The sequence below is a fragment of the Rattus rattus genome, chromosome 1 (assembly GCF_011064425.1).
Source record: "Rattus rattus isolate New Zealand chromosome 1, Rrattus_CSIRO_v1, whole genome shotgun sequence".
NCBI classification, from domain to species: domain Eukaryota; kingdom Metazoa; phylum Chordata; class Mammalia; order Rodentia; family Muridae; genus Rattus; species Rattus rattus.
In genome coordinates this window covers 24094863-24113341 of record NC_046154.1, presented here as the reverse complement: position 1 = coordinate 24113341, position 18479 = coordinate 24094863, and the positions used below count along the sequence as shown (strand labels likewise).

General features: G+C 47.3%; 2 protein-coding genes across 3 annotated transcripts in view; both read right to left on the bottom strand.

Annotated features, from left to right (window-relative positions):
- Window positions 1-132: 132 nt before the first annotated feature.
- Sh3bgrl3 (SH3 domain binding glutamate rich protein like 3) lies at window positions 133-1475 on the bottom strand. The gene is made up of 3 exons (XM_032896499.1): window positions 1301-1475; window positions 633-800; window positions 133-523 (listed from the first exon to the last, which is right to left on the bottom strand). Exons 1-3 carry the CDS (start codon window positions 1346-1348, stop codon window positions 458-460), a joined length of 282 nt encoding a protein of 93 aa, XP_032752390.1. The 5' UTR covers window positions 1349-1475; the 3' UTR covers window positions 133-457.
- A 1056-nt stretch (window positions 1476-2531) lies between these two features.
- Window positions 2532-18479, bottom strand: part of Cep85 (centrosomal protein 85) — a 48270-nt gene continuing 32322 nt past the window's right edge. For both annotated transcript variants that reach the window (XM_032896498.1, XM_032896497.1), the window contains 7 exons: window positions 13640-13792; window positions 13052-13206; window positions 10633-10726; window positions 9842-9892; window positions 6446-6553; window positions 4713-4941; window positions 2532-4098 (listed from right to left, as the gene is read on the bottom strand). In XM_032896498.1, the coding sequence (XP_032752389.1) occupies window positions 3938-4098; window positions 4713-4941; window positions 6446-6553; window positions 9842-9892; window positions 10633-10726; window positions 13052-13206; window positions 13640-13792 (951 nt within the window). In that variant the 3' untranslated portion in view covers window positions 2532-3937. The remainder of the gene's footprint in view (window positions 4099-4712; window positions 4942-6445; window positions 6554-9841; window positions 9893-10632; window positions 10727-13051; window positions 13207-13639; window positions 13793-18479) is intronic.

Sequence of the window (18479 nt, the reverse complement as noted above, 5' to 3'; positions counted from 1 at the left end):
GCGCTGCCAGACACAGCCACGTGCTGCTCCACACGCACACGTAGAGGCAGCCAACACTACCACAGTTCGAGCACCCCCAGAACCACCTACCTCTGTCAGGCGGGGGTCCAGACACCAGCACAACCAGACAGCACCAGTGGAATGGGCATTTAATTGTCTCTAGGATGCCCCGAGGGGAGGACGCGGGGCCTTTGGCAGAGCTCTGGCTGATGGAAGTAACAGAAACGCTGGACAGGGAGTGCCAGGCCCAAGGTCTGGCTAGGGAAAGCCATCCCCAGGGCTTAAGACAGTCTTCGAGACCAGTTGGTGAATAAGGAATGTTGCCTCTGAAGGAAGAAGAGGCTACAGAAAGGGCCTGGGTTTGCAGGGAGGGACCCCAAGGTCAGAAGATTAGGAACAACAAGGAGTTAGTTCCGAGGCCTGGTGAAGACTGGGTAGGGTCTGTGGCCGTCCTGACTCAGGCTAGCTTCAGGAACTCTTGCAGTGTGTTCTGTTCCACGGCCTCCACGAAGAGTTCATAGTCCTGAGGGAGGGAGGGGGTCGTCTGAGTCAAGATGCAGAGCACCCTAGTTGTTTGCCCATCTGACCCTGGCTGCAGTCCTCCAACACCTCCCGGAACCCAAAACCCATACCCCACAGTAGTGGTCCCCGTTGACAATCTGAGGTGGGGTGGCTTTGGGGTTGCCGGCCAAGGTGCGCATCTCATCTCGAAGGGCGTTGTCCTGGGAGATGTCCACTAGCTGGTATTGGATCCTCTTCCCGTCTAGGATGCGGGTCACTTCACTCTGCTGGGACTTGATCTAGGGGCGGAGGATTGACAGGGTTGGCAGGAAGGCTGATTATGGAAGGAACTCTCTTTGGGTGTGAGCAACAGCTTCTGTCCTCTGCCCACTGGAGGTTCTGGCCACTAAGGGATGGGAAGGGTCCAAGGATAGACAGGCAAACTACGTGAGTTTCAGAAAGAAGACGGTGTTCAAGTTCTGTGCATGACAGGGAAGCTAGACTCGGCGAGGGGCAGGCCTTAAAGTGGAGAGGAAGCGGGGATTAAGGCGGTCAGGGGGATGGGGCAGGGGTGGTGCAAGAGAATGGATGTCCCTACAATGGGTGGGATGAGCGTGGGCAGCTCATGCTGGGGATACCGAGGGACCCTTGGTGGAGGGGTTCAGGCTGGTCCGAGCCCCTGGACCAGACCTAGGAGGCCATACCCCGCACCTCCATCGTGGGGGCGGCTCCCGGGCGCCAGTCGGAGCACAGAGAGACCGCCCACCCTCTCCGGGCGCCGTCCCAGGCACGCACTTACTTCACGAGAGCCGGTGACCGACGTGCTGTAGACTCGCAGGCCACTCATGCTGCAGGCAGGGGACAGAGACCAACTGAGGGACGGTGGGAGCGGCAGCTGCACAGCTAGGAACTACGCGGCCACCGCGCTTGGGAGCGGTTTCCTTCCTGCTCCGCCCGCGTGTCACTGTTCTCGGGACCAATGAGCTGCGCAGGCGGGCTGGGCGGGGCCTGCATGACACCGCCCTGCTCCGTGGCCTGGAGCCCGGAGGACCCCTGTCTTCTGCAGCTGCTTGGCTCCCCCCACCTCCCCCTCAGCCCTTCCTGACCTGGGGCTCAGCTAAAAGACAAAAAAGCTGGGAAGACGGGCAGACACCGGTTCAGCCAAGAGTTCTCCCCAGCTTACCCGGGTTTTGTACATCCAGCGGCCAAAGCAGTGCCAACCTGGTCTCTAAGTCGTCTTTTTTAAGTACAGCTCAGCATGGGACTTTGAAAGGCGGGTCAATTCTCCAGCTTAGGCAGCATGGGCCAGGGGTAGTGTGGTGGGGCACAGGAGGCTGAGGGGTGGCAGATAGGGCATTTTCTCTAAGGCACCTCTCCACACAAACAGGCTCAGACAAGAACGGGGTGGTGGCTGTAAGCGAGGGGGTGGGGGAGCGGCACACACCCTTCAGGAGCCAGATGGAGGAGGTAAACTGCAGGCCAGTGTGTGGAGTCAGTGCCATGACTTATTAGCCTGGCTTGTACTGGCCCTTGGTAGAGATAAACGGCTGTTTTGGGGTGATCCCAGCCCAGCTCTACCTTTACATTGCAAATGACACTCCATGGCTTTGAATACTAAGAACTCAGCTAATGAGGTGGAGGAGAGTCCAGCACCCATTCCAAGGGTGGATCAAGCTGTTAGGTTCACTATAGCACCCCTCAAGAGTAGATCAGGGGCTACAAAGGCAACGGCCCAGGAATAACACTCTTCTGCTGCCTGCTGAGGCAAACTGCCTATCTGCTTCTGGGGAAGTCATTTCCTCAAAGCCACAGAAACCCAGAAGCTGCTGACCTCCGAGGCCTGCAACTCTGTAGTGACAACTGGCAGTTGCTCTCTGCAGCAGAGGAGTGTGGGCAGAGCTCGTCTGTCTCCACACAGAGCAGGAGTGGGAAGAGGCTCAGACTCCGAGCTGCATCTGCCTAAGTTCATGTCAAACTAAGTCCAGGGAGGGTGGTGGGCGAGTGATGCTGAGAAGCAACGGGAAACGAGCATTTGTTAAACGTTTTATTCTGTAATCAAAATAGGCAATAAAACCAGTCGACATAACAAAGATTCATATAAATAACTTTATAAACTTTACCAAGAAAGTACCCGTGAGCATGGAGGCTGGGCTCCACATGACATGGGGGAGACCAACCAGGAAGCTCTGTTTCTAGGAGGCAGCAGCCCAGAGGCTGAGGGGATAGTCAACTGGGTGTGGCTACTCTGAAAGGTAAGCCACTCCATAAATAAAACATAAACTTGTTAAAACACTTGTAAAGAGGCCCACTTAGGCCCTGGAGGTCCAGAGTGCTTTTAACAGCCCACAGGCTTAGCAGAAGTCCTGTCATGGCTGCCTCTGCACCCCCACTACTCTGCTCCTCATACATATGGAGCCCGTATTAGCTCCAAACTAGAGGAGGTTGAGGGCTGGCCCAACAACCAGATAACACCGAGATGATCCTTAAATCGGAAGGCAAGAAAAACCATGAAGTTCAGGGTCAAAGGCTCTAGAGAAACACGAAACACCAGGAATCACTCAAGACTGTTTCACCTTAGTGCTGACCCACACTAGGTGCTCTGAACGCTCAAGGTCAGAGCAGGAAAAGGAAACCCTCCAAACCCCAAATGAGGGGCACAATTCAGAGCAGCTACAGAGCCCAGCCTTAGGAAGGAGCGAGCAGTGACAGCTGCCCTGTGGGCTTATGCGGGAACCACAGGGCAGCCACAGAAGAGTCTGCGCTCCTAGAAGACCCAAGCACATGCCCACATGCCCGGGGTTCTAGGGACAGACAAACGGTAGCTAGGAAGAGCTTCCTGTAAAAGACGGCACAGCAGGCAGGCAGGCTCAAGAGCCCTGCTAGTCCCAAGCCACTAGGCACAGTAGGGACTTTGCTGTGGGGTACAAAACCCTGAGGCCTCTGTGGGAACAACAGCCCTGAGGAAGCAGGGACCTGAGAGAACCCAGAAGCCAGCTGAGTTCCCAGGAAGGCTGATACAATGGGCCTGAGACTTCTCAAAGGTCGCTACTCCTACTTAACCCTCGAGGCCTCTCTCACTACAGCATCAGTAGGACCAAGGGATGGGTAGGAATGAACAGGGGTCCATCCCGGAGGATGGAGAGAGGCAAGCAGCCTGTCTGCTTCTCATGGCAGACTGGAGCTGGGAACAACTCGTGAGAACGTTATCAGTTGAAATCTGCAAAACGGTTAATTAGTAACTCGGCCTTTAAGAGTAACTTAACAGGCGAAACATAAGCCAATAAGGCAAAGCCAGAGTACGGCAAAACAGGCAGGCTTCTCACAACCCTGGCCCCAGTACAGGCTCTCCCTCTGGGTGCAGCAGCAGAAGGCAGAACTGTCAGGGAAGGAACCTTCTGGCGGGGCTAGCAGCAGCCTCGGCCCTCCCTGGCACTCCTCACTGTGTGGCACAGTTTTCTCCCATGTCCTGGGCATATCTGTCTGACAGGCTGGTCCTTAAGTCCTCAATGTCATGGCGAAGCTGCTGAACCTCTTCCAGTTTCCTCCTGATCACATCTGGCTTCTGCAGATCTAGCTGCGTCCCTGGGTGAGGGGTGGCTAAGGAGGAGAGAATTTCAAGAGTGTTAGCAAGTGAGGTGATTCAAACTTTCCCAAAGAATGGGCAGAGTGACAGCAGTTTGTGGAGCCCGTCGTCTTAGGGCCTGACTTCCCACCACTGCTGAGGGTTGAGCTTTGCACATACTAAGGTCTCTACACTACGACCTAAACCTAGGAGACACTGGTTTCCATCTCTCCCTGCCACCCCGACAAAAGTGGCCACCAGAAAGCCTGATGACAGGCTGTCAGAGGAATAAAGGGGCAAGGGAGACAAACAGTAAGGCTGCCAGTGGCCACTGGGTGTGTGGTTGGGAAAGGTCAGAGACCCGAAGACCCAGAGCTGCAGCTTGCTCTTTCTCATTTTTTTTGTTTTTTGTTTTTTAAGGACATGACACTTTCACAGAACAAACCGGGATAATTGGTTGCCTGAGGCAGGATTTCTGTCTGTCCTCCATGTAAGTGCTCTCTAGGGAGGCCTGTTTGTGAACCGCTTACAGGGCACTCACTCTGACAACTCCCACAAGGCAGTGGCCAGGCCTATGCACCTGGTTCATGTTACCCTAAGAACAGCCACATTGGAGGGTGAGGGAGCCGAGGCCCTTCTGAGGACTCACAGTGAATGCCTAGGAGCAGAGAGAGGTTAGGACTGTGGCCCTGGGCCCTCTGGGTCACAATGCTGCAGACAGCTTGCAGGTCTTGAAGGCAACTGGCCAGTTCCTGGTGCAGCTCATATGCCAGCTGGGCGGCGTCTGGGGACCCTGACGAGGACCCTGGCTGGGCCTGGCGCAAGTGCTCTTGCAGTGTCAGATTCTTCTCAATCAGGTCCTGGTTTTGTACTGAGAGCTAAGCAAACAAATGATAAACTGATTAGGACCAGAGAGAGCCAGAGGGGAAAGTGTGTATTTGGATGTACATGGGTGCGAATGTGTGTGGAAGAGAAACGAGTCACAGACACACACACACACACACACACCCCGTTGTTACCCACACAGGCTTGGTGCCATGTTCCTCAGCCCCTCTTCCCCTCTACAGACATTAGCTCCTCCTGTGTGTAGGCTGAGCCCAGGCCCTTAGGGATCCAGAACCGGAGAGGAAACTATTCCTCAGCAGGATCTGAGTCATCGGCCTCCAGGTTTCGGTCCAGGAACCAGAGAAGATGCTCCCACCCCTAGGAACTCTATCTGAAGCCAGTGCCTCGGCTGGCTCTGTTAGTCAGGCTATTAGAGATGGCTTAATGTGAACAGTGAAATCTGAGGAGACACTGGTTTCAATCTCTCCCTGCCACCCTGACAAAAGTGGTCACCAGGAAGCCAGATAACAGGCTGTCAGAGGAATAAAGGGGCAAGGGAGACGGACAGTAAGACTGCCAGTGGCCACTGGGTGTGTGGTTGGGAAAGGTCAGAGACCTGAAGCTCCAGCCCTTTTTTTGAGACATGGTCACACAGCCCAGTTTGGCCTCAAACTTCCTACATCGCTGACGATGTCCTTGAACTTTTGATCCTTCTGTCCCGACCTTTCCCAATTCAGTGGTTACAGGTTTATACCACTACCCCCTGTTTACAGCTCCAGGCTTCATGCATGCAAAGAAGTATTCTACCACTGAGCTACCAGGCCTTCGTTCGTTTGTTTGTTACAGGGTAGCCCTTGCTGGTCCAGAATATACTGTGTAAACCAGCCTGGCTTTGAACCTGTGTCCTCTTGCCCTCCTCCAGGGAGGTGAAGTTCTAGCATTCTACACTCCAGGCTCTCACTGTAGTTGTTAGGCTTTCATGTACAGAGTAGCCACTCCTGTAAGGTTGTCTTTGCCTTCCCTCATCCTGAGAGCTCAATACACCCACACCCACACCCACACCCACACCGCTCACCTCTACTCTCTGCCCTTCATGCACACCGGGGCCCTAGAACAGTCCTAGTTCTGGGAGATGTCTTCCTAGGTACTTGGCCACTGACTCAATAGGCCTTATTGACAACTCCGGTCACTCTGTGACACCACAAAATCCTCATTCATTTTGGGGCTGTGTGTGAGACAGGCTGGCCTTGAGCTCAGTCTCAACCTCCCAACTGCTGTGATTACACACGTACAACCAACCATGCCTACTTATCAGTTTTCTTACCTCTCCGTCCCCGCCAATCTCACAAACCTGTGGTGGCGGGAAGACTGAGAGGGAGGGGAAAAAGGAGGGGATCCCACTTCTGGAAAGCATGCCTGGGTGATAACATAAAAGGAAAGTACAATGCTACTACCCATCTCTTGGCTTACACCCCTTCCACTCTTGGAAGCTTAAGATGGGGTAGGCAACCCAAGAAATCACAGTGTGGAGGCTCTCTGGGCCCAGCCAACGCTTACCTCCTTCACGGCTGTGCGCATCTGCTGCAGGGCTGTCTCCCTCCGCTGGGCCTCCTCTCTCAACGCCTGGCTTATTCCTTCTTCTTGTGCCAGTTCTTGCTTTTGGCTCTGAAGTCCACACAGCAACATGTTATAGAGCACACGGAGAGTAACAAGTCTGACTTGCATGCTATCACCTCTCACCAGGCTACACAATGATGTGTGCCTGCCACACAGCTGCTTCAAGGTCTGTCTGTGTGAGAAGAGCCGAGACCGGCTACTTCCTATTTACAACAATGCCTCTCCATCTTCTAATGCTGCGCCCTCTAGTACACTTCCTCATGTTGTGGTGACCCCAAACATAAAATTACTTTCATTTTTACGTCCTAAACTCTAATTTTGCTACGGTTATGAATCATAATATAAATATCTGTGTTTTCCAACAGTCTTAGGCAGCACCAGTGAAAGGGACTATCAACCTCAAAGAGGTCGCATTCCACAGGTTGAGAACCACTGAGTAAAACTCTTCTGCTCAATGAGCCATAACAACTAAAACTCTGGCACTTTAAATGCTCACCAGGTGTGACTACTTCCTGACAAGAACTAAAAGAGAACCACACAGGCCTAACCGGAAGGGCAGGCCTATAGTCTTCAGCTTTCCTCTGTGCATTTCAACACTTTGGTGGAGAACCCTTTTATTTTCTGCATATATGTGTGTGTGCTGCATGTGTGTTTTTGCCCATGCTCACTCTGTACGGAGACTAGAGGTTGATAAGTCTTTTCTCGATTCCTCTTCTCCTTGTATACGGAGGGAAGACCTTCCTGTGAGCCCAGTGCCGACCAGTCAGCTAGTCTAGCTAGTTTGCTCCAGGGATTCTGCATCTTGCTCTACTCCTAGCACTGGATTATGAGTGGGTTGCCATACCCACCCAGCACTTACTTGGGTGCTGAGGTCTGAAGTCTGGTCCTGACACACAGGGAAGTGCTTTCCCCACTAATCCACAGGTAAAACCTTTTAGAGTTCAAAAAACCTGAGTCTATTTCACTGAAGATTTCTCAAAGGATCAATTAACACTCCTACTGTGGTCCAAAATAGGAAGTAGGAGTTATCCTTGCTTTGCATGGTTCTTTCCTGTTCCTTAAGCCCCTACTCCTGTCAGTCACTGATTCCTTCTAGTGTTTCTTCCATCTGTCTCCTTACACCTCTCTGTCACCATGTCTTACACCACATTTCCCCAACACCTCACTAGAATTTCTGCAGCCCCTTTATAGGTCGCCAATCTTCTCACTGAGCCTGAACTGTAAACCTCACCATCCCACACTACAATTAATGTTCTAGTAAGATTCCCATCACCCATTGATTCCCAGCACACAAGTGTCAGAACCATCTAGAAAAGGGTGAGTTTTCTGGAGATGGCTCGCTGGTTTTTATGGCTGCGATGAATGAGCGCTGAGATGCAAGGTCACCAGAGACTTCACCCCGGGATCGCTTCTTGCTGCTTCTGTGCCTTTCCTGTCACTGTCACCTAAGTACACAGCCTACTGACTTCTGGGTACCTGCCCACCCTATTGGGCATATTTTCTGCAGATCGACATGAGGATCTACTCTCATGTAGTAAGGCTGTACAGACAAATTGATGACCTCACAATTTCTGGTAATTTTTATAGAACTCTTAAATTGATACAAATAATCTCAAGTCCCCTATAAAATAAAGCTACAAATAAAGCTCGGTAAACCTTTGAGTCATGGGTTAATTGCATGGGATAAGAAAGCAGGCTTGAAACAATTTTGATCAACAAAAAACACTCATTCTAAGTCAGGTCCAAGGATGAAGTCCCAGGTGTGCACCATGATAAAGCAAGGCCACGAGCAACTGTTGCTTTGAACTTATTATGAGCGTAAGGAGTGAAACACTGCTCTGAACTTCCTTCTGTAACTCCCTCTGACATCCTTCTGTAACGTTTCATCTATGAGGTAATTTTATAAAGAATTTTTGTCTCAGAAGGTATAAGAAGGTCAGAGAGAAGAAATGAAGTGTGGCATTTGGGGCTGAGCCCCATTCACCAAATGTGTGTGTGTGTGTGTGTGTGTGTGTGTGTGTGTGTCTGTACATACATACATGTGGAGGTATAATGTATGTGTGGAGGTGTAATGTAATATGTGTAACACCTGTGGAACTGCTGAGACAGGTGGTCAGGCCTAGTCTAAGTGTGTGTGTCTCTGTGTATGCTTGGATCCTCCCTTTCTTCCTCTCCTCTCTGGCTCACAGAGAGTTAACGAACTCCAAACCTCTCCCCTAGCCAGGGAGGGAGCAGCCCTTGAGGCAGAGTCTTTTTTCTAATTTCCCCTGCTGCTATAAGTTGGAGTCAAATTACCAGAAGCCAAAGGCTTTTGGCCTTAGAACAGCAAAGAATTACCAAAATTAAGCAGCTTTTGGAGACACAAGAGCAAAGAGTTAAGGACAGAAGAATTACCAAGAGTTAGTAGCTTTCAGTCCCAGAACAGCAAAGAGCTAAACAATGTCAGAGATAAAGCAGCTGTCGCCTCAAATGCTGACTCCATCATCCATCCACCTTTGCTGCTCTCCTGGGGACACTGCACACCAGCACACTGCCAGCACACAGGGCGGTTCACAGCCACCTGTAACTACAGTTCCAGGGGAACTGACACCCTTCGGAACTGTGGGCACCAGGCACATATGTGGAATACACACACCCACAAACACATACATACATGCAGGCAAAATACAATAGAAAAATACAAATGGACGCTAACACTGCAGGGTGGAGAAGGCCTTCCCATGGCCTCTGATGCTCCGCTCACCCAGCCTAGGCACGCACTGCGTAAGGACGCTCTGACCAATGGTGGACTGCAGAAGGCAGTGAGGTCCTGTCAGATACCGTCTAGTGATGAAGTGTCTTAGTAGTCCACTCTGTGATGTTCACAAAGATGAAATCATCTAACTGCACATTTGTCAAAATGTCTCCTCCTCACTGGTAAGCAGTACACACTGAAGTTCCACGGTATCACACTGTCTGCAGTTTCCTGTTTAACCTATGTGGTTTCACACCTTGATGTTCCCCCTGTAGGACTCCTGTACCATCCTAGTCAGCTTCTCTCTCCCTGGCAAATGCTTCATCTCTCATACGCAGGATTGTCAGAAACTTGTCCTTGACCCCCTCCTCCCAATGGCTCTCCTGAAATCACCCCCACCCCCAATGTGATATGAGCCCGATCTCAAAGAACCGTTATCGTATCTGTCATCTCAACAGAATGGGAGGCTCAGAAGCACTGTTTCCTTCTTGTAGGGCAAACAAGAAGCAAATAATATGTCAGAGAAGGGAATGGGGAGCTAAGCAGAATCCTAAGCTTCCGTCAGCTCAGCCCTACCCTCCAGGGCCAAGGCTCCTGCTCACCTGGACCTGCGAGTGCAGCTGCTCCAACTTCAGCTGTTGCCTCTCCACGATCTGAAAGGCAAAGTTATCAAGAGAGGCTACGAGTACAGGCTGATGTGATGATCCAAGACCATCTGTAGCCCAGGATGAGACCAGGGTGAGAGGACTGTAACTCAGACTCCTGATCTTCATTGGACTGTGCTCCGGCCATAATCGAGGTTGACGGAGGAATGCAAAAGTCCTCACGAGCAGTCCTGGGCTGGGGAACCTTCACCTAAGGACTGCAGGTCAGAGGAAGGAACTCCCAGTACACAGTCTTCAAAAGCACAAGTTCAGCCTAGTGGGTCTCCCTATCCAGCTACCTATAATGGGTAGAGCTTTAGCACAGTGACTATTCCAGGAGAGACTCTAAACAGTGTCAGCTTAGGAGCTCGCATAGTCTCTGAACCATTTCTGATGTTGAGAAACTGAGCCATCCCCCCAGTTCTGTTTTGATGAACATTAGCAGTTTCTCTTTAGGACCTGAACCAGGATGGCCACAGTGTACCTGGACTTCAGTGCACCAGATCCGGTTCATTTGATGGGCATGTTGCCACTAACTTTTGTGTACATTCTTGATAAGCAATCTGCCTTAGGTAAGACTGAATATCTAAATGTAAATTTACTACACAAGGCTGACTTCTCAGAAGAGAGAAAAGCTCTGGTGAGCAGACCCTAGGTGGCTTAAGACCAGGAACTCCTGCTTCCTTCCCATTGTACAATCTCTTCTTCCCTCCCAACCTACCCAGGCCAGACTCAGAAACCCCAGTCACCTTTCGGAGGGAATCACATTCCTTCTGCTGGGATTCCATTTCCACTTTGAGGCTTTCACCACTGGCTTCCTCCAAAGACTGTTTATCTTGAAAGCTGAAAGACAATTTCTTCTTCTAGAGCTATGAAGTCAAAACCATTGTGGCTTTTGTTTTTAAATTTTATTTACTGTATAAGTGCTCTGCTGCATATACATTCCCATGCCACAGGCAGGCATCTGATCCCCTATAGATGGTTGTGAGCCACCATGATGTTGATGGGAATTGAACTCAAGACCTATGGAAGAGCAGTTAGTATTTTTGTTGTTGTTGTTTGCATTTAATCGCTGAGCCATCTCTCCAGCCCCCATCGTGGCTTTTAACTCTAGGCTCTACCATTTTCTATGTCTTTGGAGCAAAACAATTATACCCTCCTCCCCACAGCTAGGGATCATGTGATACAGGGTGCCCGGACAGATGATGTTCAGATTCAGTTTTCTTTACCCGGAGCCAGAATCTATCTGCACAATATATCAACTCTGTGTTTGCCAAAGGCTCTTGTATTCTGATTTCATATTTTGAAATAAAAATTGAGCTGGATGGTGGGAGCGCATGCCTTTAACCCTATCACTTGGGAGTCAAAGGCAGGTGAATCTCTGTGAGTTTGAGGCCAGCCGAGTCTACAAAGTGAGTTCCAAGAAAGTCAGGGCTACATAGAGAAACCCTGTCTCACAAAACAAAAGCAAAAAAACCAAAACAAAACAAAAAAAAAAGCTGCCAGCTCTGTCTCTGCCCTAATGGTCAGCTTAGAGTCATCTTTGGGGGCTCATTCTGATAGACCCTCAAAGCCCTGACTGAATAATTTCTAGATCAGATTGGCTACGGGAAGGCACCAGCTCTAGTCAGGTGGTCTTGGGCTGCATAAGAAATCTGGCTTGGCTAGAGACATGGGTCAGCCAGTATGAAAGCACAGTGCTCTTGCAGAGGACCTGAGCGTGTTGGACACCTACGTTGGGCAGTTTATAACCACCTGCCACTCCAGCTCCAAGAGGATGTGATGTCCCTGGCCTCTGCAGGCACTGCACTCACTGGCGCATATGCAGGCACTGCACTCACTGGCATACACCATCGCACAGATACTCATACATAAATACAAAGAAGACCTTTAAAAAGTTAGCTAAGCATGAGCCTGTGTCTGAGCCAGGAGTAGATTTCCTCTAGGGCCCCTGCCTTCCCCAGTGATGGATTGTAAGCTGAAGTGTAGGATGAGATAAACCCTTTCCCCTATATTGCTTAGTCAATATATTTCTATCACAGCCACAAAGAGTAAACTTCAACAGTCCCCCGAGTCTGGTTCCAACCAACATCCTCCAACTGGCTCCTCAAAACCACTTCTAGCGTAACTCACCGCAGACATAAACACGAGCATCACTGTGCCTGACAAAGAAAGAGCACCCAGCTACCCACTGGGAACACACACTCCAAGAGCTGCTCAAATACATCCACCCTTTTCAGAAAGTGTTACTGACTCCCAAGATGCCCTCAGAGTACACTACAGCATCTTCTCTTGTTCTCAGAGACCATCCTACCAGTCAACACAATTCTGAAGATGGGAGTAGCAACTCACATTTTTGATCCTAACACTTGTGATGCAGAGGCAGGAGATCGAAGCCAGCCAAGGTTACAGGGGACCATGTCTCAAATACCCCTCCCCCACTAAAAACCAAACAAAAAAGGGCCAGAGAGACGGCTCAGTGGTTAGAGCTCTGACTGCTCTTCCAGAGGTCCTGAGTTCAATTCCCAGCAACCACATGGTGGCTCACAACCATCTGTAATGAGATCTGATGCTCTCTTCTGGTGCATCTGAAGACATGTACAATGTACTCACATATATGAATATGTAAAAACAAACACACAAACATCCCCAAATCCATTCTTTGCTGGTAAGAGACAGATGAGTGGCCTGGTAGCCTTTAGCTTACAGAGTCAAAATGTGGATAATCCCTAGGCCTTAGCACCAAGATTCACTTCTGAAAACATAAATGATTTCATTTCCTACTTAACAAACTATTTTCATTGTTTTGAGAGAGCCTTACTATGTAGCCTTAGCTGAATTATGTAGATCAGGATGGCCTTGAACTCAAGAGAGATCTACCTGCTTCTGCCTCCTGAGTGCAACTGCTTTGATTAAAGACATGTACTGCCACGCCAGGCTCTCAAGGATTGTTTTCAGCACTGGGATGGGCTTTCCCAATCATACTATGATAAAACCCCACTGCTCTACGAAGACAAATTCCCTGCTCATAAGTAACTTCCATTCAAAGAAAACAAAGCTCTCAGAAGGGGTTTTCACATCCACTGGAAATCAACGCTGTTAGACACGCAAGAGTTAACACTGCACCAGAACCAAACTCCCTCCTTCCCCCAAGTTCACAGGCGTTACCTATGTCTAGCAGAGGAGAATTGCGCTTCTCTTTGTCTCAGACTTTCCAGCTGAACCTCCTTCTCCCTGCAGGCGGCCTGTGTGTCCTCCAGCATAGTCTCCAGCTCTGCCACTCTCCCTTGCAGTTCTGTGTTCTTCAATTCAGCGTCCTTAAGCTAGGAGACAGGACCCCATGCTTGGTCATGAAAGACTGAGCAGCTCTTTCCGCATCGGAGTTCTGAGGCTGGCTGTGGTAGCACATGCCTTTAATCCCAGGAAGAGGCAGGTGGCCTCTGTGAGTTCAAATTAGACCAGCCAATGCTTTGCTATGAGACCTTGTTTTTCCCAGAAACAAAACAAGTTGGGCATGGCGACGCAGGACTTTAGTCCCAGCACTCAGGAGGCTGAGGCAGGTGATCTCAGTTTGAGGTCAGTCTGTTCTACATAGCAAGTTCTAGGATAACCAGGACTACATAGAGAGACTGTCTATGAAAAAATAAAACACACCCAGTTGTAAATCTACCTAGATATCTTTGGGATATTCCTTTTTGCCCCCTCCCCTCGCCTCACTGCTTGTTGACTCCCGGTCTAGCCAGAGATTGTCCCTACCTGCTCCGTCTGTTTCTGATGGTCTTCTAGGGTGGGCAGGTCAGCGAGATAGCGCTCCAAGGTTTCAATCCGCTGCTGCTTCTCCCGGTTCTGCTCTGATTCCTTCTGACATTTCTTTTTCAAATTATTGATATGTTTATCACGACCTTTAACCTAGTGAAAGAAACATCACATATGTTTTATTTATTCCTCTGAGGCTATGGACATTTCTCAGTGACTGCTGTCTCTATCCTTGATCAGCAAGAGAGAGAGAAGCAGATCTACTTTAAAATCGTTTCTGGGGCTGGGGATTTAGCTCAGTGGTAGAGCGCTTACCTAGGAAGCGCAAGGCCCTGGGTTCGGTCCCCAGCTCCGAAAAAAAAAAAAATCGTTTCTAAAATAAATTGTTTAAAGACATTGCCAGAAATCCTCTAGTGGAACCATAAAGTTGTCATGACCGTGTCTTTAATTGAAGGAGAGATAAAAGCATAAAGGGCTGACAGTACAAGTGGATTAAGCATCTTTCAGTGAAAAAGGGTTGTTTTCAGAAATCTTGAACGTGACTGACCTGGATGGATAGCAAAGGAATCAAAATCCCTTAAATAAAAGTTTGATTTACAAATCAAACAAACAAAAAACCCAAACTGTTATCTGGGCTGGAGAGATGACTCAGTAGTTAAGAGCTGCTCTTGTAGAGGACCCAGCACCATCATGGTGGCTCACAACCGGGTATGTCCAGTTTGAGGGGATTTGGTACCCTCTTCTGGGCCCCAAGAGCACTACATGAACATGGCAGGCTGACATACTTGTAGATAAAACACAGGTATGCATTAACAACAAACTGTAGCACAGCAGTGAGAGGGTCAATTCCTTATTCTATTTCTGTGGGTTATACCCTACTCCTAAGCTTAGCACAATGGCGGTCTCAGCAGGAATTCAGTAAGTCTTGTGGAATGAAGATGTTTTCTTTTGCTTACAAATAAGGAAGCTAGGAGAATGAAAACCAGGAAAATTACAGCAGATCCTTTTGGTCAGAGCAGAGACATAACCCTGCTCTTCCCCCAAGGGTATGAGGAGAGTAAGCACAGCCTTTAAAAATGACTTCATCTCGAAGAAGAAGGGGACTTATGTAGAATTTGCCAGATGGCAGCAGCGTCATCATCTAATTTATTGATAGAGCCATGCAAATGCACTGGGAGTCTGCAGTATGTCCATCAAGAGTGTATGAAGAAGTGGTTACAGGCCAAAATTAATCCTGGTTCTTCGTTAGAGGCTGTAACCACCTGTGAACTCTGTAAAGAGAAGTTGCAACTTAACCTGGAGGATTTTGATATTCATGAACTACATAGAGCTCATGCAAATGAACAAGCTGAGTATGAGTTTATCAGCTCTGGTCTCTATCTAGTTGTCTTACTGCACTTGTGTGAACAAAGCTTTTCTGATATGATGGGAAATACAATCGAACCAAGCACGCGCGTCCGATTTATTAACCTTGCAAGAACTCTTCAGGCACATATGGAAGATCTCGAAACTTCAGAGGATGAGCTCTGAAGATGATGGAGACCACAACAGAAGGCTTGATATTGCTTCACTTCATTTAAGACAAATGGATTATCTGTGAACATGTTTGTTGAAACTGGCAATTAAGTATGAATAATTTCATGGGGTAATGCCTCGTAGATTAATTGACTATACATAAAATGAATATATATATATACACGTATAAGTGTAAATATATATTCATTCTCACATACTGCTGAACTGAAATTCTTGAGCTGGACCTTTTAACACTGGCCAGCAGATCTCATGTTTATAATATGTAATCAAAAGCATTTTTCTTGCGGTGAGTGGGAAAGCATTACCCTTGTTTTAAATATCTAAGCAATGCTCATCAACTTTTTTCTGTGTTACGATTACTGTAGTCATATTTATGGAAAAAATGTTTGTGTATTAGTCTCTTGCTAGTGAAAAAAAGTCAGATAAAATGTACTTTTGAAATAAATGCCAGTGGCACCTAATTAGTTTTCCTCTTTAAATGCCTTGTTACAGCCACATTTTGATAATCATTTACTTCCAGTGTTTAAAATTTTTTTAAAAGAATGGGAAGTTCAAAGAGCATTATTATGTTAGGTTTCCAAATTTAATTTGAATTCTAAATCCACTTAGCAATAAAACCCTAATTTTTAAGAAAAAAAAGTGTGTAAAGGATGCAGTAATGATGGAGAACTTTTGTATTGATTTGCAAAGACGCAGATTATATTTAGCAGGCCATGTGTAAGTGTTCCTTTCAGGAATAGTACAGCTGTAAATTATATCAGGATTGTCAGTCAAATGATATTTCGTTAAAAATTACTGAAAATCTCAAGTTAACAAATATTTTTTTAAAAGCCCACATTCAAAGTTTAAACACTGGTTTTCAATGTGTTTTTAGTGTTGTCACTTCTTTATAGAGAAATATAATATAAATAACCTATTTGGATCCTGGCCATTTTTAGCTGTTCCTTGATAATTCTGAGCATTTATTTGATGATTGTTAATATTTTTCACTACCTTTGCAAAACAGATAAATTACTTATTCAACATTAATGAGTTTGCACTATGGTCATGAGCTGTGTAAGCTTGCATAATGATTTCCACTGTCAACACCCTTAGGATACACATTTACACTCGCGGGTGGTTTCAGATTAGTCTCATGCTGTGGCAACAGCAACTTTCAAAAACTAAATAGAAACCATGTACACTGTCAATGTGAATGAACAATTTAGTTTGTTGGTGTTAATGTAAAACCTTGGCTTGAAATAAAGTGATACTGATTGATGTAAAAAATAAATAAATAAAATAAAATAAAATAAAAATGACTCATCTCTTACATTTCAGTTTGTACCAAAATCACCTGGGATGGTTACTGAAAAGTGATGATAAACTGATTCTAGAGTGAAAGCCAAAAAGATAAAGTGATCACAGTAAAACATAAAGCATTATTATTAAAAAAAAAAAAAAGACAAGCCGGGTGGTACTGCACCCAGGAGTCAAGGCTGGTGAATCTTGCTGAGTTTGAGGCCAGCAAGGTTACATAGGAAGACCTTATCTTAAAACAAGAGACAAAAGTAGTTGGCCTGGGCATGGTAATCTACACATGAACTCCCAGTTTGTGTAATTCTTAGCACTTAAGAAGACTATCTCGAGTTTGAGGCCAGCCTGGACTACACGGTGAAGGCTAGTTTAGTCAAGACTAACCTTGGAAGAGAGAGAGAGAGAGAGAGAGAGAGAGAGAGAGAGAGAAAGGAGGAGTAGAGGGAGGAGGGGGGAAGGGGGGTGGACCAGGTGGTGGAAAATCAGCTTCAGAATACTGTTTTTCTAAAGGACCTCAGTTTGGTTCCTACCACATCAATCAGGTCCCAATCACCTATAACTCTAGCTCCAGAGTTATCCAATACCTTACACACACACACACACACACACACACACACACACACACACACACACACACACACACACACACACACGGGGGGGAATGCACACATATGCCCAGATGCAAATGTAAAACAGTAAGACCAAAAACCAAGACCAAAACCAAATAAAAAATTCAGGGCTGTCTGAGCTGGCTCATCAGTTAAGAGAGCACCATGTCAGGCAGCTCATCCCCTCCTGTAATTCCAGTTCCACAAGATCCAATGCAGGAAACTTTCACATATGTGGCATATACCGCACACATAAATAAAATTAAATCTTTAAAATAAAATATATGTGATATTATTTTTAAAGACTTATTTATTTTATTTATATGAGTACATTGTAGCTGTCTTCAGACACACCAGAAGAGGGCATCAGATCCCACTACAGATGGTTGTGAGCCACCATGTGGTTGCTGGGAATTGAACTCAGGACCTCTGGAAGAGCAGTCAAGTACTCTTAGAGCAGTCAGTGCTCTTAACGGCTCAGCCTTCCCTCCAGCCCTGTACGTGATATTTTAACTTGTTTTCAAAAGATGAAAGTATGCATCGAGCCATAAATTACTCATGGCAGAAAATTTACAATCGCTGTAGAAGTTACTGACAACTCATAGAGCCTCTGTGCATGGGACCTCGGGAGTCAGGTTTCAATTATAGACCTGAAAATCCAGGGAATCCATGGTTATTCTCGATGCAAGTTAATCACCCTCATGTGGCCTTTTCCAACAAGAAACTTCATCTATGCATCTGCATGGTCAAATGAAAGCATCAAACCTTGGCAAGGGAGAGGGTGAAGTACAGGGCTGAAGACCAGTGTGAGTAAAACTCTCTGTACAACCCAAGACACTAAACCATGTTGGCTATCAGCATTGAGAAGCCAAAAGCCAAGCTTTTCTCTTTTCCTTAAATTTTATTTTTTAAATATATTTTTAACATATTTTATTTATTTTTATGTATGTCAGTACACTGTCACTGTCTTTAGACACACCAGAAGAGGGCATCAGATCACATTACAGATGGTTGTGAGCAACCATATGGTTGTTGGGAATTGAACTCAGGACCTCTGGACGAGTACAGTGCTCTTAACCACTGAACCATCCCTTAAGCCCCTTTATTTTTATTTTTTTAGTGACAGATTCTCACTATGTTGCCTTAGTTGGCCTAGAACTTGCTATACAGACTAGGCTGGCCACAAACTCACAGAACTATGCCTGCCTCAGCCTCCTGAGTGCTAGGATTAAAGTCATGTGCCACCATGCCTGACATTTCCCCCTTTTAAATAGTTACTGTGTCTATGTATGGTGTGTGGGTATCTGTGGCACATGTGTGAAGGAGTTGGCTCTCTACTTCCATTGTAGGAACGTTTTCGCAGAAAGTCTTTTACGCGCTGACTTAATAGGATCAAGAAC